Genomic DNA, 26,554 nt, shown 5'->3' on the forward strand with positions numbered 1-26,554 from the left:
TTGCATTTTCAAGAGATTCTCTGGTGTGAAAGTGGCCATATTGCTGCAGCAGCAGATCTCTATATATTAATTAAAGTACATGAACGAGATTTTTTTTTTCCCTGGTGTATGCCACAAATAAAATATGCAAAACACTTTCTTAAGGAGCATCTGATGTGTGAATGGCTCGGGCTTGTTACCTGGGGAGTTGGTCTCTGAAGCAACGTGGCCCAAGCCAGCAGACAGGAGGAACATCGGGCTCCTTTCCCGTGTGTCCCTTGAGCCCCCACTGCTGAGCCTGCTGCAAACCCCTCCACGTCTCCTGTGGGCACCTGGGTCGTGCAGAGCTTCATGCAAGAGTTCCTGGATGGTGCCGGGAGCTCCATCCCCTCCGGGATGCAGGAACCCCGCTCCACCTCTGAACAATGCACTGAGATATGTGGCATTTATAGCACTGCTGCTGTGTATTTTTTCCCGTGTCACCACATGATGCCTGAACAGTCCAGCCTGCTGTTGGTGGTGAAGCTTTTGCTCCGAGGTCCCCCAGGGCAGGTTCATGCTCAGCACAGTGCCCCTGCCCCGCTGTGGCAGTGCTGGGCTGGCAGCAGGTGTGGGAAGGGATGATCCTTTGGACTGTAACTCTGATGCCTCGTGTGTTATGTGGGGGTTCACCCCACCCAGGTACAGTGACAGCAACAGGTCTCCTCACTTTCTCTTGATTTCTCCATTTTGATTTTGTGTGGGGAACTGCCCTACTTTTGAAATGCCTAAATTTGTATGTCTCTGGTGGACCCTCATGGCAACTAAAATCAGTATTCCAGAGCTGTGTCTGTGCTGCTTTCCAAAGCTGAGCAAATATGCTGCCAGAAAAAGAAAAACAACCAAACAACCAGCGCCTTATTTTATATTTTATTTCTTTTTTTTTTCCTCTTTTTTTTTCTTAGGGAAAAACTAAAAGCTACAGATGCCACGAAGGGTGTAGCTCATTTTACGGGCTTCGCTATTGGAGCTCTAAAAACATATATATCTTTTTTTTTTTTTCAGAAAAACTTTTTTTTTTTTTTTCTTCAAAAATCAGCATGTAAACAAGAAGCCAACTTCAGCCTCAGAGGTTGTTATTTCCTCGCTGCTCTTTCGCTCACCGGCCGCCAAGAGTGGGCCGAGGAGCCCTCCTCCTCCTCAGCAGCTCCACACTGAGGGTACACCACGAAACACAGCTTCTGCCCCCAGCACGTCAGGGACTCTGCGAGGAGCAAAGCACGGGGGGTTAACGGGGGTGTTTGAGCCCTCCCAAACAAAAGTGTGGTGCTGGGGGGATGCTGCACCCCCACAGCCCCTCCAACCCTTCCCAGCTGCAGCTCAGTGACCGGGGTTGTGAAGCCGGGGCAGATTAAATGGGGCAGATTTCGGGGCACCTTTCCCCAGCCCCTCACAGAGCTGCCCATGGCAGGGTTGGGATGGCACGGGATGGCTGCCAGCCCTGCGGGCACTGTGCCAGCCCTGCTGCAGTGGCCACTGGCCCCGGGGAGCTGCTGGAAACCCTCTGGGCAGAGCAGGGGCTGCAGTGTGCTTGTCTGAACGTCCTTGCCCTGCAGCAAAGCGATTACAAGTCAAACACAACCAAAACGTACCAGGCTTAGGTGCAGTTTTAGTTTTATATGTGAGGCTTTCTTATCTTTGGAGTTCATCACGTTCCCCTGGGGGGATGTGCTGGGGGCACAGCAGAGGAAGGCAGGGCAAGGGGGAGACAAACCTGCATCCCAGTCCCTTTGTGAGGGCTCATTTGGCCTTCATGTGCCTGAGGTGACACCCCTGTCCCTCTGCCCTGGGACAGGCTGCTGAGAGCGAGCTGACAGGGTGGGTAATAATTGCACAGGGGCACGAGAGGAGGCAGATGCACCCAGCAGTGAGCAAAGAGCTGCCCAGAGGGAAGTGCTGCCGGCCCACTTTGTGCCTGTGGCCGAGAGGGGTGGCCAGGCTCGGGCAGGCAGGTCCCTGGCTGTTTTAGTGCTGCTATGTCAGGGGTTCAGCAGACCCCAAGCACAGTCAGTGGCCCTGAGAGGGCAGTGAGGCACACAGTGCTGGCTTACCTATTAGCCTATTTACACACTTTGGTTTATTTCTCCAGTAGACTCCAAGGAAAAACACTGGCACTCCGGTTAAAATGATAATGAGTCCAACCCCACAGACAACAGGCTCCGAGTATAAGCTGAAGATCAGCAGAAATGCCCAAAACGCCAGGTAAGTGATGGGGATGAGGAGGTTCACCTACCAGGAGAGAGCAGAGCAGAGCACGACTGTGCAGAGCAACAGCAGTGGCTGACTGGTTGTGGGGGGCTGCAGGCAGTGCTGTGGCTTCAGGACCCCCCCACAGGTTGTGCCCCCATTCCCTCTACCACTGTTTTCCTCTCTGCCCATCCTGACAAGTTCACAAGAACTTGTGCATCCCACTTCTGCACCAATGGCACTCTGGGACATGCTTTGGGACCTTAAAACATTCATACTACTTCAAAATAAAATAAACTGTTATTCAAAACAGGACAGTGGAGGGTTTGGTGTTCCCATCCCACCCTTTGCATCACTACTGCAACCAAGAAATTTAGCTTTAACAGTGTCACCTTGATAGGTCTGAAGATTTTGGGTTTCCTCCAGCGTAAGACAATCAGGCCTATAATTGTCACTCCATAGCAGAGGTAGTTAATAAAGGACACGTAGTTGATTAGTGTGTATGTGTCTCCAACAAGCATGATGATAAGAGTGGCCAAGCACTGCAAAGAGAGGAGCACAGCCTTCCTGAGCCATTACTAGAAAAGGTAGCTTAAAAACAACAAGCCAAAGCAAAAATCCCATTAAAGCATTAAAACTCCTTTTGTTCATGGCCTCTGCTGGGCATCTGTTGCCTCCTGTGGCTCGGTGCATTATCCCTGAGCTGTGCCACCAGGGCTGAATGAGGATTTGGGGTTATTTGGAGCATGCTGAAGCCAGAGACCAGAGGGACTGTTTATAAATACCCTGGGGTGCTGGCAGAGCTGTCTCTGCTGCCCATGGCCAGGCAGGCAGGGCTGGGAGGACTGGCAGAGGTCTCACTCCACCCATTTCTGTTAAGTGTTTTAAAAAAGCTGTTGAGCCCTGTGGTGAGGACTCCAGGTGAAAAGATTTCTTGCAGACTTAACATGTTCTGTTCAGGGGACTCTGTTGTTGCAGATGGCCTGTATATTACGAAGCATTAGAGGTTTGCCCTTTCCCCTGTGGTGTGTGTCACAGCTGATCAGGACCATCAATCTTATTTGTGTTTGGCAACTGGCAGATGGACCGTAGAAATTTCCATACTTAACTTACTTTTTTGAACTCTATGTCTGTAGAGCCAGGAGAGCTGGCCTGGGGGCCAGGGTGCTGATCCTTGAGTCCCCCACCCAGGGGCTGAGCTGAGCCCTCAGCTGCACCACATCCCAGTGCAGTGAACACTGTCTGCTGGGGCCCAGAACCTGGGGGAAACTAAACATCCAAACCCCTCCAGAGAGCACTGGGGATTTTGGCCTGGTTTACTCCAGGCTCTCTTTTTGCTTATGTCCGTTCTTCTTAATTAGCTGTTTCAATAATAAAATCCTCTCAGGAAGGAAGGCTTCTGCACCACCAGCACCAGGAATTAAGCAGCACCAAAACCAAATGCCCCTTTGGTCCCGCTGTTCCCCTGTTCAAAGCCTGGCAGGCTTGGCAGGGGGATTTCAACACCTTGAGCAGTCTCACCACACAGTGGGTTTAAAATTGGACACAGTTTCACACTGGTGCCATTAACATGGTCTCTGCTCTCCCCTGACACGGTGTCACACACATGTACAACCCTCTGCTGCCACTGAAGGGCTTTGCAGTGATGTCACTCAGAGCACAAGGTGTGTAGGTGACACTGATGTGTCACGTCTGCTCATGGTGTGGGTGTTGTGGCTGCAGAGGGTGTGCTGCTCTCCCACAGCCTGGCCAAAGCCACGTGGGGCCAGTCACTCCCCACTGCCTTGCAAAAAAAAAACCCCAGTCTGTTTATTTTACATTTAGCTCGGCCCCTTGATTTTTGGAAGTAAAATAGTAAATTAGTAAAAACAAAGGTCTCACTGGTGATGTTAAAGTAGCCTTTTTCCATGTACAGAGAACCCTTTCTCCATGCAGGGAGGTGGGTGTGTTTCACTGGGAGGGAAAAGGAACCTGATGTATTAATTAGGTTTGCCTAAAGTCCAGCCCTGTTTGCTCCTGTAGCAAAGGATGAATTGATGTGCTGAGCTCCTTCTGGGATTTGCACTGTGGTTCAGGGGGGATGGTTGGAGCAGTGCAGGGGGCTGTGCCTGATGGATTGGTCAGCTCACTCTGGTCAGGGCTGTTCTGCAGTGAATCAGCCTCTGGGACTCAGTGTATCATTTCAGCCCATGTATTTTTAAGGACAAAGGAGTTCTGCTTCATGGGCACCAGTGGAGCACAGCTGCCCACTGGGATCCTGTGGTGTCCTGGGGCAGGGCAGGCACGGGCAGTTTACCCCGGACTCCCAACAAGCAGCAGTGAGATGTTTGTGATGGGGCTCTAAACCCGGGAATGCTGTAAAGCCTCAGCAAGATGTGTATTTTGTCACAGAATGGTAATTTTACAGGAGGCTTATTTGGTGAAATTTTGTATGGGTGTATTGTGCCAGAATTGCTGTTAGAGCCAGAAGACATGTAAACATGGATCTTCTGAGTGCATCTGGGGTGGTTTTGATATCAGTGGCAAACTTGCAGTTGGCAGCCATCGGTGCAGCCAAGATTGCAAGCCAATGCCCTTTGAGGAATTCCCTCACTTGGGCTCTGCAGCCAGGGACAACAGCACTGGGAACCATTTTCATCTTTACCATCTCCTATGCCCATGACATAAACCCCAACATGTTCTAATTTCACTGCCGGTAAAAGAACATGAAGATCTTTGTTTCAAATAATAACTTCTGTAAGTCATTAGTACTGTGGAAATTCACACTGCCTAAAAAGTGAGAGAAACCTTCCTCCCACAGCAACACACCAGCAACTGGACCAGTCCCATGGCCTCTCAACAGCTGGCCCATGAGTGTCTGATCTTTGCAGGTGACCTGATGTCTGCCTGATGTACCATTCAGCAGATGCATTATTCAGGGACACTGCAATCATTGCCTCTACTTAATTTTTTGGCCCATGGAAAAGAAATATGTGTGTCCCTCAGAGAGCTGCCCAATCACCCCTCACAAGGTGTCTTGGTTGTTGAGAGTGAGTAATTTTAGGAGCACTTTGTCTGCTCCCTGGGATCCACCATGTCTCCGGATTTGGTGGCAGATCTAAAGCAGCCCTGCCTGAGTGGGATTAGCAGTGACCATGGGGATCTCCAAATGCTTGTGGGAAGCAGGTAAAATTGGTCTGAGGAGCTCATCTTGTCTTAAATGAAGTAGGTAATGAGCTTACACTGCAGCTCAAGTCAGGTATGAGGGAAGCCCTGCAGGTGTCAAGGGGGATTATTTCCACTGCTTCTCCCTGGGGCAGTTGGACCTGCTCAGCTGGCACACACCAGCAGCACTCCAGGCCTGCTTTCTTCTCCTCTTCTGGGGTAAAATGGCCTCTCCAGGGGTTTTCCAGCTCTCCTCTCTGCGATTCAATGTTTCCAAAAGCAGGTTACACAGCGACAGAGCAGGGGCGACACTTACACAGAGGAGCAGGGCAGGAATGGGTGTGCAGTTCTTGACATGGATCATGGCAAGCAAACTCGGCAAGTGGCCTTCTCGGGCACCAGAGAAACACAACCTGGAAACAAGAAGAGTAATGATGAATCCACTGGGTGTGCAACAGGCTCTCCAGTCCTTAGCCATATAAACACCTCATCTCTTCCCTGGAAGGGAGCTGTGGCTGAACTGGGGAGACAACTAGGGACTGCCTGAGTCACCTGGCGAAAGGTATTCAAACTAGACCCCCCTTCAGTACACAGGCCTTGAGCAGCTGATGTTACCTGTGAAATGACCTGCTCTGAGGCACTGGAATAGCTCTGAAATCTGCCCTGTCCTGCCTGCTGGCCAGCACTGCCTCTTTACTCAGGGAGGGATGAGTACCCTGAAGGTTGTGTGGATATTTCCAGTGTCAAAAGGGTTTGGGGTAAGGTTGAACATGCCTAACAATTTAAATGCACTTGTTACACACGTGCTCCCAGATTTGTTGCATCTCGTTATACTCATGAAGTGCTGAGATAAATAACTTTCCCAAGGTACTTGCTTCCTCAAAAAACATAATAAAAAATTATAACTTTTAAATTAGGTTCAGAGAGGTCAGTTATTATAAATAGACTTTACTGTCTACAATCTAACAGACTATATAGATTCTGGCCCCACTACCAGCAGTATGCATGCAAAGCACCTTGCCTCCAAGTTTTTCCAGCATGGGTGTGAAAACACCTGTAACTGGGAAGAGCACCAGGCCCTGAAACTCTTCTTTAAGCTAAACACAGTCTAGCCGTGGAACTTTGTTGATGTAAAATTACTTTGGTTTCACACTAAAGCTGTGTTTGGCTCTTAATGTGAATTATTCCACATCTGCAGGCACTTCCAGTAACTTACATAGCTTAATTTGCAAGAGATTTCATGACTCAGTATTACATTTGCTGGTTTGAAACAGAGCAATTCATAACTGATTGTATCCAACACTCCCAACAACGACCTCGTGCTCTACAACATCCAAAATTAGCTAGCATTTCTTTAGCAAAGGAAATTAAAACAGCCCCTCCCCAAATCAGATAACGTTCATAAAATTGTACTCCTCTAACCTTGATGAGGTAAAAAGGTATCCATTTATTCCTCCAAATGTAGATAGGGCCACTGAGACTGGCATAACCCAGGAAAAATAGCCCAGTAACTTTTCACCAAATGTCTAAAGCAACAGAAGGCAAAGAAACTGAAATACACTGCAAAGCACAGAACCGAAATCAAAGTGTGTTCGAGACGTCCAGGGAATGGTTTTACTTACTACCGCCACAGCGTTGGAGGACAAGAGCTCTGGGGGTGACATGGCAGTGAAATAGGCAATGTTGGTGAACGTATACACAAATGTCACCAGTGGGATGGATATGAATATGGCACGAGGTAGGTTCCTAATAAAAGAATTGGGAGGGTAGATAAGCAATGACGGTCACGCACAGAGAGATCACAACAGCCCGGCCGACTTTGGGGGAGCTGGGGCTCGGTGGGGGGTTCTCTGGAGAAGTTTCCCTGCTTCCAGGGGCTCTCTGACCCACTGCAGGGTGGAGAAGGCTGAAAGTGCTACAAAATGCCATGTCTGCACCCTGGGACAACATACCACGAGTTCCTTGGGCTCTTGACTGGGACTGGTGCAGCCTGTCACTGAAAAAACAAATAGCCATTTCCCAGAAGTTTTGGGACTTTTGCCTTAAATGCTTTGCTTTGCTTTACCTTCACCTCTGCTGAAAAAGAAGGGGGTCCTGTTGTTCAGCTGCTGCCTTGGCCCGTTGTGTGCCACAAACCTGGTCGGTCAAGGCAATAGCGTGGCACTTGCAGTAGTACAGCTGTGCCTGATCTCCAACCCAGAGACCTCCTTAGAGGAGGGCACTTGGTCTGTTCTGTAACTAACAAGATAATGCAATTTTTCTCTGTCTGTCAGATTTGGAAAAAAGGTTTAAAAAGCATATTTAACCCTTCGTAAATTTGAACAGACTTAGTAAAGTGGGAAGTGGTTTTGGTTATCCAATTTTTTTTTATATTTAATTTCCCCTCAGAGGCTGCAAAAATCATTAAAAAAAGGCTATTTGTTCCATTTTCTCTTTATTTCTCACTAAGGCTGTAATTACCTTGTTTAAGTCATAACTTACTATTATTCAGCTTTGAAATTATGGTGGTCCATTAAAATGCTGTTGTTCATTAAGAAAACACATTATTAAGAAAACACATTTCTTTGTTTCTGCCAAGATCTCTGGACATGCATTTTGCCACTCACTGGTGTGCAGAGCCACTCATAAGGCTGCAACTTTAAGTCATTTCTGTCCAGGCTGTGTAGTAGCTTAAATTCCTCATTGTTTAATTGCTGTGTGCATTGGATGCCCAGAAATAACTAACACTCCAAGAGCTGCTCATGGCATTGGTCATTCCACTTCATCAGTTCAGAAATGTTGAAACACTTGAACTTTGCTAAACCAAAATTCCCTTTCCCTCACAACCTGCTTGTGATGAATCCTTTCCAAGGCCCTTCCCGTACCCAGGACCAGCAGTGACCCAGCGTCAGCTGCCTTGGCAGGTGCTGGGGCAGGGAGTGCTGCTTTCACTGCACAACTAATCTTCTCTTTCAGGTGTCTGTGGGAGACCCCCTTTGGGTGAAAAAGCAAAGCAACTTCCAGGATAATTCAACATTTTTCTAATAGAGGTGATTCTCCCAGTAGATGTTCGTGTGGTATCTCCTCAATGGTTAATTTTCTGCTGTAGGAGCACTGATGATTGAGTAGTGCCATAAAGACACTGCTTTGTCTGTAGGCTGCCTGGATTCAGTTAGGACTTTGTGCTGCATGTTTTTAATTTCAGTGTTTCTGTAGCTTGCCTGCTACCTCTTCTAAAGAAAAATCTTTCTCCTTTAGAAAGACCAGTCCCACAGACACAGAATAACATCTCTTGAAATGAATAATTCTATCAGGTGGCTCCAATGCATCAGCACTCCAAGAATATGTGGATGGCATGGAAATGGATACTTGCCTGCGGGGATCAACCAGTTCCTCTGTCACGTAGTTCAGGAAGTTCCAGCCACTGAAAGCAAAGGACCCTTGAAGAAAAGCTAAGCTAAATGCCCACGGATGGAGTCCATCCAAAAATTGAATGCATTGCTTGGCGTCAGCTCTTTGTAGTTTCCTGCACAGAGAGCGCAAGCAAGAGGTTAATCCACCCTACCTACCAGAGACACAGGAAAACAGTTAGCTTCTGCTTCAATTCTTTATTCTTTATTCCTTATCAGAATGGAGACTTCATGCTCTCCTCTCCCCATGGGCTGGCATTGCACTCGCAGTGCTTCCTGCAGGACGGGGTCCTGGTGAGGGATGTTGGGCTGTGTGGGCACCTTGTCACCACTCAGGGGACCCTTTGCAGCCTGCCCTGCCTGAGGCAGCTCCTTGGCAGTGTAATTCCTGTCTGCTCTCAGTGCAGTTCTCTTTTACAAGAGTTTGGTGTGTTTAGTAGAAATACTTGAAAATAAAATGTCTATGGGGCTGGAAGATCTGTCAAGATTGTAGGACTGTTACTACTGAGAAAACAAGGTTTTGCCCTCTGTGGATTTCTTCTTCCCTTATATGACTCATCATATACATGATAAAAAAAATTGTAAATCTTTCTGCTTTTCATTAAGTGGTGAATCAGTGAGACCTTTTTGCCCATGTGTAATCTTAAAAGTGATTTTTGTAGGGAACTGGATTAGTGCCTGAAATGAAGCAGGTATCTTCCTGCCCTGGGCAAGGCATTGTTTATTTCATTTTGGATCCAGAGTACTTCAAATTCAAGGAAAACACAACAGATTAAAAAAAATTAAGTAACTATCCTGAAAACATCCTCAGCTGCCCTCCTTTATTCTATCAAATCCCATGAGGATAAAGGGGCTTTTTTAAGCTGATATAGCCGATTTCTCCCTCTGTTTCAACGCTCCATCCTTTCCACAGCCCTGTGAGTGTACAGCCCTGCAGCTCAGCTGCATCCAGAGCACCTTCAGGGCTGTTTGTAAGGAGGAAACGTGCAGTAAGTGGGAAGAAATCAAGTCTATCAACAGTACCATACCATGTTACAGCTGTCTCACAGAGTACCTTTAAAGATCTGTATGAAGCCCACAATAATGATAAGGGTCAGGGCTAAGAGTTTTCCTGCTGTAAATATATCCTGGATGCGCGTTGCCCATCGCACGCTGGAGCTGTTCACCCAGGTCAGGAGAACTGGAGAGCAAAAGACTGAATTCAGTGAAATGAAATCATGTTTATTTAAGAACATAGAGCATTGGAAAACACAGACTGATGAGTGTGTTCTTGCAGGGAGCATGGCTGGGCACGAGGGTGAGGAGGAGCATTGCCTTTCCCCAGGGGAGTCCCAGCTATGGGAGCCATCAGCCCTCACTCCTCGGGTGCTGCCAGTCAGGGCTCTCCTCAGCTCCAATAACCGTGCCTGAGCTGTGCTCAGCATGCTGGGATCATCCCCTCCTCACAGGAACAGTGAACACCTTCAGCCCTGCAGCTCTGGGTTTGCTTTTGCTGGCTCTGTGAGTACTAACAGAGCTGGTATCATGCTGCTCTGCCTGCACCTCCTTTGGGAACGTGAAAGAAGACTAGGAAGGGCTCACAGGTGGTGGGTCACCTGTGCCAGGAGCCCATGGCTCTGCAGGGAGCACAGCACTGTCCCATCCCACCTGCTCACCTGCTGCCCCTTTCCCTGGGACCCGCTGCATTTTGGGTGCTGTTGTGCCTCACTCCAGGCCACCCTGCTTGTTGTTAGGCAAGTGGAAAGGGATGTAATATCCCACAGCAGTCCCAGTGCCTGTCCTGGGACCTCCCCACTGGCCTTTTGAGCTGTGGCCATGCCCCCAGCCTGGCTGGAGCACCCCTCGAGTGGCCCCTTGTGAAACCGAGTCAAGCTTTGTGTGTGTGTGAGGAGCAAATACTCACGTAAACACACCATGGAGAGGATCCTGGAGGCATTATAGGGGGGGATACAGTTAGGGAAGACGGGCTGCAGGACATAGTTTGAGAAGGTCAGTGCTATGACAGCCAAACTAGTTGGGTACATGATGAGCACCGCGCTCCACAGCAGCAGGAACCTGGAAAGACAGGGAGAAGCACAAGAAAGCAGCGCTGGGGCTGTGCTGCAGGAGGTGACACACGCTCAGCTCTGCAGCACTCCTGCTCCTGAGGCACCAGGGCTGAGCACCTTCATCCTGGTCACACACTTGTGACTGCCCTCATCCCCTCTCCCACATCCTCAGCACGATCTGCACTTTAAATGAAACATTGTGAAGCAAAGCTCGGTTTAGGAATGTGTGAAAGAGGAGGATTATGCCCAGCAGGCACGCTTTGATTTAACTCTGTGTGTCTAAAGGAGAGCAGCTCTGTAGCTCCTGGGCTGACACAGGCAGCAGTCCCTACATGGAAGGCAGCTCTGAGGGGTTTTGCAGGGCCTCCAGTCACAGGCTGGGTTTCTTGTCATCATTTGTGTTGGCTCTGTGGCCTGGGCCAGGGCAGGTCAGTGTGCAGTATCCTATGATGGGGTCACTCAGCTGGGGTGCACTGGCTTGGCTGTCTGCCTCCAGCTGTGGCTTAAGGGATGGCAAGGTATCCATGCAAATATAAAGCGTGAGATATTTTGGCTTCTCATTCTGGGAAGTAGAAAAAGAAAGTTCCAAAGGCAGCAGTGGATCTGGTTAGTGCTTTAAAATATTTGAAGCATTATTATCTCTGCAGTGAGAAGTAGTCATTGCAAGAAGTGAAGTCTTTCTTGCCCATGTACATGCACACACAGATACACTCACTGTCACTCACATCCATGCACAAATGTAACATACAGGGATGCCCAGCACAAATGAGGATTTGAAATGATATTTCCAAATAAGACAGGATAATTTCTATATTATGCAGGTTGCTCTTTAAGAGGCTGCACCCAGTGGGTGCCAGCCCCATAAATGTGCACAGCTGAGGGAAGCCCTCTCTGTGCCATTAATAAGCTGGAGGGATGGAGTGCTGCTTGTTGGATGCTCCTCAGCCAGGGAGTGAGTGTCTCTCATCCCCTCCTTTACTTTGCCTTGTTGCTTCTGAGGAGTATGGAGCAATTATTACCTACCAGAGTTAATTTGGTGAACTGGACTGATACAAGATTGGGTACCTTCCCACCTGACACTTGTTTTTACAGTAAACTAGGTGGGTTTTTTTCTTTCTTTTTATTTTGTCATGTTACTCCTTTTTTTCATGACTGCTAAAATTTTTTATTGAGGTTCAGAACAGTTTTCTCCAGTGATTGCTTTGTGCTATCTGGTGGTGTGGATGATGTACCCACTATCTGGGGTATCTCTGCAGACTCTGGCTTGCTGTATGAGTTAACTCAGCTGGTCCTCACTGAGAATAAATAGGACCTAAAGACTGCAATAGCAATTTACTGATAGGGTTTGGATACTGGTGGTGCTGAGTGACATCAGGTTGGTGTGTGCATGCAGTGTGGCTGTCAGCTGGCAGGGCTTGGGCAGAGATGCTGGGCAGAGACCACCAGTTCTTCCCTGACATGGTTATCTAGCCCATAAAAGTTATGCAGGCTGAGAACTGTGTTCAGCTAAAAATGTTAATGGGAAGAATGACACAATGCTGGCAAAATTGGCCCTTTTTTTCTATGGTGTAATATGAAGTGTGTAGGTAGACTGTGGTTTAAATGGGAATGGGATCATTCAATAGATTTCTGACAGTCTATTTGTTTTTATACAGCCTTGAAATGCAGGACTTGACAATGCCAATCAAAGTACAGGCATCACTTGAGCAGCGGGGGAGAAAGTTCAAACTTTCTCAAAAAAGATGGCAACAAAACAATAAGGAAGCTTGCCTAAGATGTAGGCCCACTTTTATCTTGTTTCTCCAGTAAGTTTTAACCAAAACCTGGTTCTGAGAAAAAGATTTGCACACTGCTCCCTCTGATCACATTCCCAGCCCTGACCATCCAGCCGTGGGGGCTGGGGCTGCACCACTGCACTGCCTTGCTCTTGCAGTGCTGATGGTGCTGTCCAGGCAGGATGAGGAGCCAGAGGCCCAGCCAGCTGGGAAGGGCTCTACCTGACTTAAATTGCCTGTGGGGAGATGGCCTTGGCTTGAGGCAGGAAGGTGTCGCCACGGCACACCTGGAATTTGCCTGGCTCTTCAAGCGGAAAGTGGGGGGAATTATTGCCCCTGAGGGTGTTGGGAGCTGAACAACTGAACCTGTCAGCTGAAGCTCACAGCCTTTCACAGTTACCCAGTAGTTGTGATTACAAGAACATGAGAAGTTAAATCTTTTCTTGCTGCCAAGAATTGATCAGATCTTTAGAAACGGCTTGAGGGAGATGGACGCAGAGAAAAAGATGCAGCTGCTCGTTTGGTTGGTTTGGTTTTTTGTTTGCTTGTGGGTTTTTTTGTTGTTTTTTCTTTTTTTTTTTTCCAGAACATTAGAGTTTGCATGAGAAATCTGGGCTCCTGCATGTGCTGGTGGTGGTGAGAGAGCAGGTAAAATAACCTCCCTGCCTGTATTCTGAGCAAACCACAGTTGTGAGTAGCAAGCATCAATAGCTGCTGGCTGGCTGGCCTCTGCTGTGTGTTTTGTTGTTGAGTCTGATCCAAAGTTCATTGAAGTCAACGGCTATCCTCCCATCAGAGTCTATATGCATGAGATAATGTCCCTAATTAGAGTCCAGCCTTGCCATTTAGGAACAGGCCGGAATAAGTGACAATCTATGGAGCAGTGGGCTGCTTTTGGGAAGGTGTGGCATTCATATGAAGTGCCAGTCCATCCAAAACTGAATTTTTTGCTGGTACCTCTGCACACTAATTTCCTCACCTGTGGAAAGAAATAAACAGCCTGGTTTGAATCTGGGTCTTTAATAGTCCAGTGGACTTGATGAAATCAGTTCTCCCAACATGTATTTGGGATGTGCCTGTACTCCCATGAGGGTCTTGCATTAGATATAAAATGTTATGGAGTAAAAGCAGCCTATGAAAATGTAAAATTAGAGTGTACCCTACTCGTGCATCATTAGCAAAAGAAAAGTGTTTGAAATAGATGCTGTAGTACAGCTCACTGTATCACAGGAAAAACAGAACTGCTTTAAGAAAGTTGGAGCCAGTTTGAATACTTTTAATGCTATTCTGTTTGCTGAAAGACTTACTGCCTCTGGAAACTTCAGATTTTTGCAATAACAACAAGGAAACATGGAATTATATTTGAAGCATGCTATACTTGCAGTTAGGAGTGACACTTAGCAAAACTTTGGCTGAAAACTCTCTGCTGACTGATTTTAGGAAGGACATATGTCCAGCCACCCGTCTCTGCTGGTGAAGCAGCTGTGTTAGCTGCAACCTCACTGCTGAGCATTCAGAAGAAGCTATATTGTCAGAAACACACTGGAGGGTCTTTCATGAAGCTGAATTTATTCATTGTCTTCTGCAATGAATACACATTGGAGCCTTTTATTTACTGTTCTGGGTAATGTTCTTTGAGTGACCAGCGAGCCCATGTGTGTGTACAAAGAGCTGTGCTCAGGTGGCTCCAGCAGCAAGGGCTGTGACACATCCCCTGCAGTTAGTGTGTCACACATAATGCTATTTCAAAAAGGGGGTTTCTAAATAAAGGGTCTGCTCTCTGGTACCAGCCCAGAGCCCTCCCTGTGTGATACAGGAGCCCTCCTCACCTCTTCCTTCTCCCCTGGCCGGAGGAGCCAAGGAGTGTCCTTGCTCAGGGTCATCTCCAGCCAAGGTCTGCCATCACCACAACTCCTCAGCAGTTTGTGCTGTCTTTGAGCTCCTGCCAGCTCAGGAGACGGCCCTGTCCTGCCTCTCTCTTTTATTCCATTCACCTTCTTACATCACACCTAAGCAATGTGACCACTGTGTTTTGGTTTGGTTTGGTTGGGTTTTTAATTTATGCAACCAACTATCAATACTGCCAGGCACAGAAGCTGGGCCATGTAGTACTCCACTGGCTGTTAAAAAATCAAACAGTATTCCTTCTGCCTTGTATGTATGCAGGAAAACACGATAAATGGGAGGATTTTGGGAGGCAGGACAAGACAACAGAAGTGGAGATGCTGAGGTCTGGGTGGGTACAGCACATGCTCTTACAACAAACACCTTATGTGAAATAGACCAAACCATCCAGAACTGGCTATTGGGAAAGTCACTTGGCAGATGCACTAAAGCTTTGTGTGCTGAGTTTGATGTACTTTGCTGCAGAAGGATTAAATCAAAAGAGAGAAGCAGTGGTTTTTTCCCTCAGAGGAGGCACAGTGCAGGCTCCCAAAGGGCCCCTTTAAGCTCAGAGCCCCATGTACAACCACCAGTGGTGAATGGGCACTCCCAAAGTGGGAAGCTGGAGGTGCTTGTGAGAGTTCCCCTAAGCTGGAGGCTTTGAGTGGTGGCTCAGAAAAGTGCAATCCCAGCCTGGCTTTACTGGAAAATATGACTGAGTCCCCCCCTTTTTACACCAAAACCTACCTAAAGGCTTCTTGCCTAATGCAACCCTTTGTCACACTAGTGCACAGCTGATTTTTCTTGGGAGAAAAGGTAAAGTCTCTACAGAGCAAGAATGGGAGCACTGCTTCCCTTCAGGTGACAGGTGGTGCTTTTTTTGATATTGCTTGAGCATTACAAACCTGGACACCAAGAGAGTACTGCCCCAGCAGAAATTCCTGCTCTGGGAGGTGACACTGTCCCCAGGCACATGCTGGGCAGTGAGTTATCACCTGGTGTGTGGTTTGTTACAGCAGTTGCTCAGCCTGGTGCTTGCTGGTACCGGGTAAATTCTCTGAACGTGGCACAGAGTGAGCTGAGGAACAACCTAAAGCCAGGTTTAGTTGTACTTGATTCCTAAGTACTCATTTTCTCCCCTAGAAAGCATAAATCTTTTGATTTTGTGAAATTCTGGTGGTTTCTGGCCTCCTTCACAGTGATGTTCCATCACTTGGGACTGTTTGTGAGGTTCTGTGCTCCTTCATTTTCCTGGTCCTTCCTTGCAGACCCTGTTCCTGGGAGCAGGTCACGGGGCAGCTGCTGCCTGCTGCAGTGTCCTGGGGGAGCTGCTTTACTGTGCAGCTCCTGCTCCTGTGAGGGAACAGACCTCGGTGAAGATGAGTTGGGGTTTGGTCAACCAAGGTAACGTTGTCACCTCAGCCTGTTCTGTGATGTCAGTGTAACTGTGCACAGCAGGACAGTTCAGAGGAGCGATTCCACCAGTGGAGAAACGCTGGTTCCATGAGAACCAGCACGAGGCAGTGGCTGGAGTTTGACAAGCACCAGAAATGTGCTCACCCAGCTGGCTGGATGCTGGCTGTGCCCAGTGCCAGGGTGACAGGGACAGCCTCCTGTGGGACAGAGTGACAGGCTGTTCTGACTTGCCCTTGCTCAGCAGCCAGCTCAACTGTTAGGAGCTTGTTTTCCCTCTCAAATGGAAATCCCCCCTTCACCTTTCTCTAGTTTTCATAACTAAGCCACCAGCACGTGGCGTGGCCTCTCCACTTGCTGCTGAGAGAGCTGGTCAGAGCATTTTGGTGCTTCTCTAGTGAGCTGTGAGTACAGGCTGACAGCTTAACTTATCTTGTTGAATACATAAAAAAGTACACACTCAAATATAAAAGATGACCTCTTCTCACTTGTCCCTTCCTACCTCAGCCATGCTACTCCACTAGTGGTGTTTCCAAAGAGAAATCATTCCCTGGATTAGCATTCCCTCCTCTCTGTATTTACAACTCTTGGTTATTTTGAGCAGCTGCAGTAAGTGAAGCTTTATTCATGGCAAGGAGCTCCAGCCCGGCCTCCCTGGTGGGTGAAGCTCTCTCAGGCACTGCTCATTCCCAACTGGCACACAGGAATGTCACCGGGACACAGCACCGCTCTTGTCTGCCATGGACTTCATTGAATCAGTGAGGGAAGTAAAAGGGTCCATCACCTTCCCTTGGGAAGTGCCACTGGGATTTCCGTGTAGGGGCATATTTGGTTTTCTAATGAGAACAGAAAGATTGATTTTTGCAAAAAGCGTTTTTATTGACATGATGTTTCTCTTCCAGGTCAGACGGGTTTTTCCACGACAAACACACAACATAAACACGTTTCAAAATTAGTTTATAGAGATGGGGTACTTACCCAGCTAACCCACCAAAATCTCGTGGACGTAGGAGTAATCCCCTCCCGATTGGGGATGGTGACTCCCAGTTCAGCGTACAGCAGTGAGCCCAGGCAGCCACACCTCCGCCAAGCACCCAATCACCAGGGCGAGCCCCACCGAGCCGGCGTGCTCCAGGACTCCTTTGGGGGAAATAAAGATCCCAGAACCAATGATGTTACCTGGAAGGACAACAGGTTTGCAGTGAAGTAAAAGAAACGAAATTTTTTTGTTTTTTAAAATTTATTTTAAAGGCAGACAAGCCCCAGCCCCCTACTCGGTTTCAGGTTTCGCATGACTGCACTTTATCTGATTACACCCTGGCAGAAGTGTGCCATTTATCAGCAATCAAGGATGGTAATTGTGGCTCAGCTCAGCTGAAGCACGGTAAGACTCAGGGGAGGATCCCTGAGTTTTTGTGGCATGGATTTACTCAACTGTCTGCTCTCACCCTGCCGTGGCCCAAGTGTTTTATCAAAAGGAGTTTAGAAACTGACTTTGTAGTGAAGATTTTTCATCCCCTTTAAGAGGAATTTTGAACAAGTTAAGGCCCATTTTCATGGGAGGTTGGGAGATCAAAGGAAAAAGGTAGCATCATCTATAATGGTGGGGCCAAAATGTGCACTTGCCACCAGGACAGATTTAAGAGTGTGCTTGAAAAAGTCACCTCAAGGTCTGAAATAGTAGAAATCCATTACATTTTGTACCTGCAACACCTGTGCTGCTTAGTCATCAGCCATAGATTTTAAAGGCATAATGTGGGTGACTGAAACATTGGACACTATGACCACTTGAGACAATGGGAGCTGAGACAGTGCTGGGGTAGGAAAGGAGTGCTGGATACCACAAGTGCCTTTGTTCCATGTGGGGCCAGGGCTGAGGGCACTTGGTGTTGTTCGTCTGGAGAAGGGGAGACTGGGTCAGACCTCCATTGAAGGAGATGTTTTTTCTGTCAGGTTTGAGATTTTTTTGAGCAATATCTGAGAGCACTGTTCCCAAAAGGATGTGAAGACCCTGCTGTGCAGGGACTCTGTGGCAGGCTTTCTCCTCTTTTATGAGTTGGTCTTAAAATCCTCACTTATAAACTTGACTTTAAAAGCGTTTCTCATTGCAGTGCAGTCACACAATAAAATATTGTGTGGTTGTTAATGAAGGTATTGTCACCTAAACCAGCCTCTCTGCAACCTTTTGAACCTGCATGTCACCAGATGTATGCTCTTCCTCCCCTTTGCTTATAAATGCTTTTTCATCTGCTAATGAGAACTCCCTGAAGACCCCCACTTAACCCAAATTTTGCTGTGTTTGGCTTCAGTTTTGTTCCTCGTGTTTCTTTAAAAGCAGGTGCTGGAAGTGCAGCTCATGCAGCAGGTGTGCCCTGGTTGTGCTTGTACACAGCTTGGTGTTTGCAGACACCTCGTCTCTGGTTTGGAATGGAATTAAGGTAGAAAATAAACAGCTCTGATGGCATAGGTGGCTGCTTCCTGGCCTCTGGAGAGGAGCTGAAGACAATAAGTCTGCAAATCTACAGACAATATTTGTAAGGAATTCCTGGTTTGTGTGCATGGGCTACCTTTTTTTTTTTTTTAATGTTCATGATGCACAGGTAAGGAGAAGCCAGAAATTAATGGCTTAAAGGAGATCAGTGGTTGAACTCTGGAAAACCTTGTCAACATTGAGATCTTTAGCTATGGAGGGAGTGAATCCCTGGGAAAGACAGAGACCCTCCTGGTGCAGCTGGGGTAGGCACAGAAGCACTTTCTATACATTAAAAAAAAAAAAATCGGATGAGGGATGTAGATTTAACAAAACTAGATCATACTAGAGTAACAGTAAGATTAATTGTGGTTATTCCTCAGCTGGAAGTAGCGAAAGGGAGCCCTAAGCACTGCTACAGCATTAATCTCAAAGCTTGTGCAGAAGGAATGGGCTTTGATGCGAATCAGTTGCACAGTATTTTTTTCATGCACTGATAGATTGCTCTGGGTCTTCCCTACTGAGAAGCTCCACGGCTGGAGTGCAGTGGTGAAATCTTGCAAGGAGATAGATGAGGAGTTAAATATTGCTAGAGCACATTTAATACTTTATTATACTTTTTATTTAATAGAATTTATGGGGCTTTTGGTCCTGGTTTCTGCTGCTGGGTGAAGCATTGCAATATATTTAACACCAAACACGTTTTTTCTGGAAGACTGCTGATGCCCTGTTCAAGAACTGTAACAATCTTGAGTTTAAGCTGAAAAAGAAACACCTGCCTTGGGAGTTTAAAAACTGTCTTGACAGTCTTGGTACTGCTGTGTGCTGTACTTGTAACAGTGGACTCATGCATAGGAGAAAGGGGCTGAAGATATAAAAGAGTCTTAAGAATGTACATATGCTACCTGTCAGCATACATACCCGTGGTCTCTATCTTTTAAAAAACCAATATACTGGAAACATTGTGCTTTGGGGAGGAGCCAGTGGTGTTTGGAGAGCATGCTGGCGTTCACACATGTGAAGTTCACCAAGTGCTTTTTAACCAAAATAGATCTGTAGCTTTCCACTGCCTCTTTGGGTGGGACAATATTCCCTTCTGGCAAGCCCCAGTACTGAACAATGGGAATTGCCCAAAGGCAGAATAACCCTAAATGAGGTCCCCTGGCTCCTCTCATGCCCTCTCCTCCTGCTCAGTGGCTTTCTTCAACTTGTTCAGCTTTGCTGCTGGTTTTGGCAGCAGAGAGCAGATGCCACTGCCCATCCTCAGCAGGCTCTCGGTGAGAGCGTCCACCCCCCTTTTGTTGTGTCAGGATGTGGAGGAAGGATACATCCAAACACAGCACAGTGTCCCTCAGCTGTTAAGGTGCAGGAAATCCCAGGTGGTGTCTCTGCAGTCCTGTGCTGTGTGGTGCTGGCAGGGTTGACCCCCGAGCTCCCCTGTGGGGTGAGCTGATGGTTTCTGTGACAGGCAGACCTGCCCTGGGCTGGGAGGGTGGGGAAATGGGAGCTGGAGCAGCAGCCTCCCTGGGAAGCAGTTGTGATCAGGCCATGCTCTGATGGACCCAGGGAAGGAGAACGAGTCCTGGTGAGATGAGGTGGCAGCAGTCACCTGGCACAGGGGTGCCACAGTGCAGTCTAAATGCACAGGCAGGTAGTTGCTGGTGTGTTTTTTTTAAATGCTTGCACTTGGCATTATCAAAGGCCTGAATATCTCTGTGCTTCCAGTTTCTGCCTCCAAGAAGGGGCATGGCTCATCCCTGCCCAGCTGAGTGAGGGCCATCAGCAGTGGGGCTCTTACTCAAACCCAAAACTGCTTTGGATTGATGGCTTCCTCTTATGGCAACACTGGCCAAGCGTCCTCCTCATCTGTAAAGTCTGTCTGAGCTGCAAACAGCAAACTTCTTTTTGTTAAGGAGAATATTTCTGGGTACATCTATCTGAAGGAGCAGGGGCAAGGACACAGGACAGCATTCGTCTGGATCGTTTCTTTCATACATAGGATTTTTGTTGTAAATTAAGGACTAGGCATATTTAAAGCAGTCTAACGCCCTCCATGGATGAATAAGTGACAAGGCAAAGGTTATCTTCCAATTCATGGTGGATTTCCTACAACTCTGCTCTTGCAACACGTGCAAAAAATGTATCAGTGGAAGTGCCACACCCCTTCTGACAACAAAATGTCTTATTGGAAACCTGCCATGAAAGTGATAAATGTGCCTAAAGAGGTACCTTCCCTTCACTTGGCATAGGGCATGTTTAAAATAGATATGGTGGAGATGCTGGAACGCTGCAGAAAATGAGATGTCATGAATTGCCTGATGAGCAGCAGTTCTCAGGAGGTCTCACATCCCTGAGCTGACATCCTCAGGCCAGAAGGCTCAGCAGTAAGGCAGATGTTTCACATGCACGTAGATATTTCAAAGCAAGTCTTGGTCAGCAGGAACTGTAGGGAATTTGGTGAGCAGCTCTGGGGGTGAGACAGAATTTGCTGGGCAGTTTCAAGGAACTGTCATTGCTGTGCTGGGTCAGGGATGATTCTTTCACTTACTAGTGCTGGTACTCCTGACACTCAGTGCGTGCGTTTTTTTATTTCTAAGATGTGAAGACAGGAAAAAAACTAATTACTTCTTGTAAAACAGCCACTTTCTCTGCTCCTTCATGGCCTCTACTAGAGTTTTCTGCTGCAAAACTACTCTTTGAACCAAAAAGAAATTAATGCTTGAATTTCATGTGTCCCTGTCAATGGGCATATCTTACAAATATAACAAAGAACAGGCTGTCTAGAACTATATAGCCAAAATGAACATGGGGAGAGATGGAGTCACATGAAACAGGGCAGGTGAAGTGTGCCCAAGGTGGGGAGAGAGGGATGATGAATGTGAATTTGTCTGTCTGCTGGCCCAACTCTGCTCCCTTGGCACGTGAAAATGTTTCTACTACAACTAAAAAAACCCAATCACTTTCTCAGCCCTGTCATATTCCAAGCCTTAAAAAAAAAAAAAAAATCAAAAAAAAATCAGTTTTTTGCAGGACAGAAGCTGTCCTCAACAACTGGTTGGTTAGCACCAAAGACCTAGAAAAGACATCCTGCAAAAATACTGACCACTGGACAAAACCCTCTTCCTGCTCTAGTCAGTTGAGAGTTTTCAAGAGGTATTTAAGAGCCTTGAACTTGACAAATTAAATTCTTTGGATGGGATTTTATTTAAATTTATTTTCTTATCCACTATGAGAATGGTTTTGTGTTGGGGGGCAAGGAGAAAGGTAAACCTTGCAGCTATGCCTGCTTGATGTTAGAGAAAAGCAGTTCGTTCTTTACTTGGAGAAACTTGCCCATAAAATTGCTCAGGAGCTGCTCACTGGTGTGAAAAGATACCCTGGCAGGACTGACAGAGCCAGCAAGACCTTGGGTGATCTGCGGTTGCACACATCACTAAGACCCCAGAGTGCTCTGCTCAGCTGCACATCACTGCTGGATGTGTTACTTGACTGCAGAGGTGAAAACACTGACATTTCGTTCCCTTTTTTTTTTTTTTTTTATTCCCCCTCCCCCCTTTCCTGTTTTCTAGGATGTGAAAAAGAGCTCTCACGTTGTTCAAAAAAAAAAAAAACCAACCCAAACCAAAACATGACACTGGGTAAGATCTCAGAAGTGATATTACTTCAGGCTGTTTTCACTTGCCTTCTGTGTTTTGTAAATTTAGACCTCAGATTTAGACAACTTTCTAAATGACTCATAAGGGTTAGGAACACAATTTTAAACAAAAGCTGAAGTTCTCATGGTATGTTATACCACTTATTCCGTCCTATTGTGAAAAGGAGGAAAAAGGCAACAAACACCTACAAAACAAGAGTATGACAAATACTGTGCTTTGTACAGGGAAGAGCACATATTGCAGCAACTACAGGGAGGCAGAGGCATGGATAACTTAGGAAAAAAATCCTATCATATAGGAATTTATGCTTTTAAATTGTTTTTAATACTGAGCACATCTTTGCCCAGCTCCACTCCGTATGAGCCTGGTGGTGCCCGGGAGGTTGCACAGACCCAAACCAGCTGCTGTAACAGGGCACTGACCCGGGGGTGAAGTGGGCTCAGTCTCTCCTGTGAGCCATGCTCCACCTCTGACCTAATGGAAGTGGGTCTCACACCTGTTTTGGGCTGAAGGGAATGCCAAACCCCCTGTCCTTTCAAACCTCCAGCCCTTTATCTAATTATGTTTAGGATCTTCTGTGACCTGGCCCTGGGCTGGGTGTCCCACACACACAGAGTGCAGATCTGCCCTGAGGTCAGCACCTCGTGTAGAGCTAAACCATTTGGGAACCATGGCACTGAATTCTGGGACTTGGGGCTTACTGGAAAACCCAGTGCTTTCAGTTTGCCTCTGGCTTTTGAACTGTGAGAGTGCATTTGGGGTCAGGTTTGGGTGTTTCTCAATGTAACTGTGAGAGCTGAAACTCGTCGTTTAACAAAAGCTGAATTCTCATCAAAACACTTCAAGAACTGCACTTTGAAGGAGAACAGTAAATATGACTGTGCTCGTGAGAAAATAAAGGGACCTGGTAATATGTGTATTAACCTGGTATTCACTTAGCATGCAAAGCCCTCAGGGCATCTCTTCTCTATCTCCAGCATACAATCAACAGAGACTGTAAAAATAAAGGATCTTGCAGCCTGTTGAATGTATCCATCACTTCTTTAAAAATGGCCTTACTGACTGTATGTATGGATAAAACCAAGCAATTTCCTGTGTGGTCAGCAAAGAAAGATATCACTCATGCTTTTTGTCGTGTGTGCATTTCTTTAAAGATCTGTTGTACATCTGAAATTCTGAATGGGTCTGTAACACAGATCAGAAATTTACCTACGTAGCTCTTTACCCTACAGAGTGAAATGTTAACAACAAAGAAATTCTGTGCCTTTTCTGGCTGCAGTAAGTCACTTTGTGAGTAGTTCAGCGAAGGGTTAGAGCAGGAAAAATTCCTAAAAAACCTGTGTGTGGTTCATGAACATGAATCCTGCCAGGCCACTGCTTTCATGGAGTGTGTTTGCTGTCCTCAGGAGATGGCACTGCACAGCTGGAGGTGGGGAGATGTGATGTCCAAAGGCAGGCAGAGGGAATGTCCTGCTTCCTTCAGCATGGCTGGGGAGGTGCCTCCCACATTTATCAAACGAGAGCAGGAATCAATAACACAGTAGTCAGTCACAGTGTCATCAAAGATCATAGTCACAGTTGTACAGTGGGGGTTTTGTTGCCACAGTTGTAACAGATGGTCTAAGACTTGTTTGACTATCAAGTCCAGCATCCTTCCTCAGTGCCAATGTGGCAATGTGAGACATTACTTGCCACTTTTTTAATGAAGCGTAGAAAATGAGATTTTTTTTTTTTTAATTTTCCTTTTAAATTAAATGTTTGAGACCAGCCTGGTTTCAGGTATGGCTCTCTTTTGCTACATTGGTACATTGTATCCTCAACAGCAGGTACTGAATTTTCACTGATGGCTGTGAATGTAATAATATCAAAAGTCTGCCCATCTTCTCAGGACTTCCCACCTCTAGGCAGAGTCATTTTTCAGGCCAACAGGATGACAGTCTGTGTCATTGCTTAAAACAGCTCTCTTATAACAAATGCTGAAGCTTTGCATCCTCCTGGGAATTATAAATAAATAATCTTATTTGAGTAGGAAGTACTGTAAAGAATTGAGAATCCTGTTTGGCAACAACAAGAAAAATCTTAGCCAAAGGAATCGTGCTTTGCAAACTGTTTAAATCCAAATTAAATATGAGGGGATTATGTCAATAATGGCAACGATGTAACTCATCGTGGATATATTTATTTATATATTTATTGAGAAAACTGCTAAATTAGCAGCCTCCAGTACAGCTAATTGCCCTGGGAACTAATTGGAGTTAAGCATTCCCAGCTGAGGACATTAGTGGCCGGTTTTGACTGTCACTGCCTGTTTGTGAACCCAGGGCATGACACATTCACAAAACCAGGCAAGGGGTAAAATGTGCAGCTCATAATTTTGGTGCTGACCGGAAATGTTGTGGCGCACAGCCCGTCCCAGTGGCTCTGTTTGTTCCCAGGGAATAAACTGGCTGCTCCCTGCCCTGGCTGACCTCGAGCTCTGACATTCCCACATGGAGGGGCACAAGGTGCTGCTCAGGCTCCTCTCCAGCTCATTAACACTAATACAAGAGATTATAAGTGCCCCTCCCCAATTAAAACACAAAGAGTAAACGAAATTCTGAATCAACAAGCAGTCAGGCCTGAGAAATTACCTGCGGGACTCTGCAGGATTAAACCTGGCAAACACTTCAAGTGCCTTTTCTTAACCTCTAGTCAAGCATGAATTTAGGCTATGTGGCAGTCTTTAAGTTATTTCATGCAATTTCTTGGATTTCTTTGCTTTTAAATAGCATTCAGAAAACTCTTAATAAAGGATCTACAAAGGATCTATAAAGCTTGGCATTAAATAACAGCCATTTAACTTCATATGCACGTAACAATGTTAGTCCTGTACCAGTAGAAAATGAATTACGGCTGCTCTGCCAATATGGTTGTAAAAAAAAAACCCCAACCAACCCTTAAAATGGCTACAAAAATAACAGTGATAATTAATGTCTGCAGCACTTAGTATTTAACAAAATTAAATTATCTTAAAACCTGACTTCAGTTCAAATATTTATGTTAAAATTCCTAGCAAGTAAGAACATGACCAGACATTGTAAACTGCTATTCCAGCATTCCAACTGGATTTTACTGGGTTAAGAACTTATAATCTGATTACATTACACCCAACTTTAAAGACTTTAAAAATCAGGCTTCTTAAAATACTGAAAAAAGCGTTTTCTTTTTGTGGTAGGTGTACAAAGAAGGTATTTGCATTTTGAGCACTACAGTACAGGCAGAGCGGAAGAGCTACAGTTTTATAGCAATGGAGGTGAAGAACAGAAACAAGGAAGAATGGAAAACTGAGTAAAGGAAAGTAAATATTTCAGGCATGATTTTACTAATAATACCTGACGTGGCCTCACAGAGGGTGCACCAGCCTGTTTTGGTACTAGGGGTTAGACATTGCTATCACATAAGGTACTGGGGAGATCTGTAAATTATTTAAATATCCATATATTTTAAAATGATGTAAATATATATATATATATTAAACATGAATCCCTCTCTATTAAAACGAGCCGCAGCACTCTGAGCAGGGCCCCCTGCCGGGCACTGCCGGGCGCACTCGGGGCAGGGAAAAGGCCAAGGGCCACCTCGCCCCTCGCTCGGGAAAGGGGCTGGAAGTGCCTGGTATCCGCAGCTGCAGCGAGGGTGGAACGTCCTCCTCACCCCGAAATTTTAGGGAATGTTACTGCGGCCAACACGTTTCTGGTTTGCTGTTCTCCCCAGGGATCAGCCAGTCCGTGATGCTGTGCATCCTCCCCCAGAGGGAATAACCTCTGCCTGCTCATCTTTGCTATTTTAAGGAAACGTAAGACTGATTTAATGGCAAAGATCACTGATGGACAGAACCAGCAAGTGGATACAACTGGGACATGCCAGCTGCCTTGTCATGATTTTGGGGGGGTGTTAGGCAGCTGTGTTGCAGTGAGATGAAAAATTCATGACCTATAGAAGAGCATTTGAGGCAAACTTGTGTTAACCTCTTCCCGAGACCCTTGATGTACCTGGGGCCATTTGAATAGTTGTTTAAAAGCAGTAAACTGCACATTTGGCTCTGGCTTAAGGTGTATAAACTGCTTAATGACGATGGTTAGTTTGGAATCCCTTTCCACCAGCAGCCTCAGAGGAAAGCAGTGCTCCAATCCTGCAAGATGCATTTATGGGACTGCAGTGCTTTGCTATTCAGCTGAAGCCTGCTGCTTGCCACAGGAGGCTGACCATGCTCAGCCCATTAGTAGCCCAACCTCTGCCAAGGTACCCAACAGCTTCAAACCACAAAAGCGTGGTGGTTTAAAATTTCTGCTTTTCTAAAAGGTATCTTCTATTTGTAAAACAAGTGATAATTTGTCGGTTGTTTTTCTTCTGCAGAAGCAGGTTAACCAAGAGAAACTTCATCAAGCCTCTGTCTTGGTAACATGGTGGTCACAAAATATTCTGCTGCTTCAACAGCATTCAGAGGACTGTAATTGTAGGAAGGGCTCATTTGTACTGTAAAGAAAGACCTCAATGCAAAAGATATGACGTGGGGATATTCTCAGTATAG

At 46.5% G+C, this 26,554-nt stretch overlaps 1 protein-coding gene across 1 annotated transcript in view; it reads right to left on the minus strand.

Annotated features, from left to right (window-relative positions):
- Nucleotides 1-919: 919 nt before the first annotated feature.
- Nucleotides 920-26,554, minus strand: part of SLC7A10 (solute carrier family 7 member 10) — a 41,469-nt gene continuing 15,834 nt past the window's right edge. The window contains 14 exon segments of the mRNA XM_032701549.1: nucleotides 920-1,222; nucleotides 2,070-2,247; nucleotides 2,598-2,747; nucleotides 5,666-5,762; nucleotides 6,772-6,875; nucleotides 6,972-7,095; nucleotides 8,702-8,792; nucleotides 8,795-8,854; nucleotides 9,793-9,918; nucleotides 10,642-10,793; nucleotides 16,837-16,855; nucleotides 16,858-16,887; nucleotides 16,890-16,947; nucleotides 16,949-17,037. Coding sequence (XP_032557440.1) covers nucleotides 1,095-1,222; nucleotides 2,070-2,247; nucleotides 2,598-2,747; nucleotides 5,666-5,762; nucleotides 6,772-6,875; nucleotides 6,972-7,095; nucleotides 8,702-8,792; nucleotides 8,795-8,854; nucleotides 9,793-9,918; nucleotides 10,642-10,793; nucleotides 16,837-16,855; nucleotides 16,858-16,887; nucleotides 16,890-16,947; nucleotides 16,949-17,037 — 1,406 coding nt within the window. The 3' untranslated portion in view covers nucleotides 920-1,094.

Source organism: Chiroxiphia lanceolata, chromosome 13 (assembly GCF_009829145.1).
Source record: "Chiroxiphia lanceolata isolate bChiLan1 chromosome 13, bChiLan1.pri, whole genome shotgun sequence".
Lineage (NCBI taxonomy): Eukaryota > Metazoa > Chordata > Aves > Passeriformes > Pipridae > Chiroxiphia > Chiroxiphia lanceolata.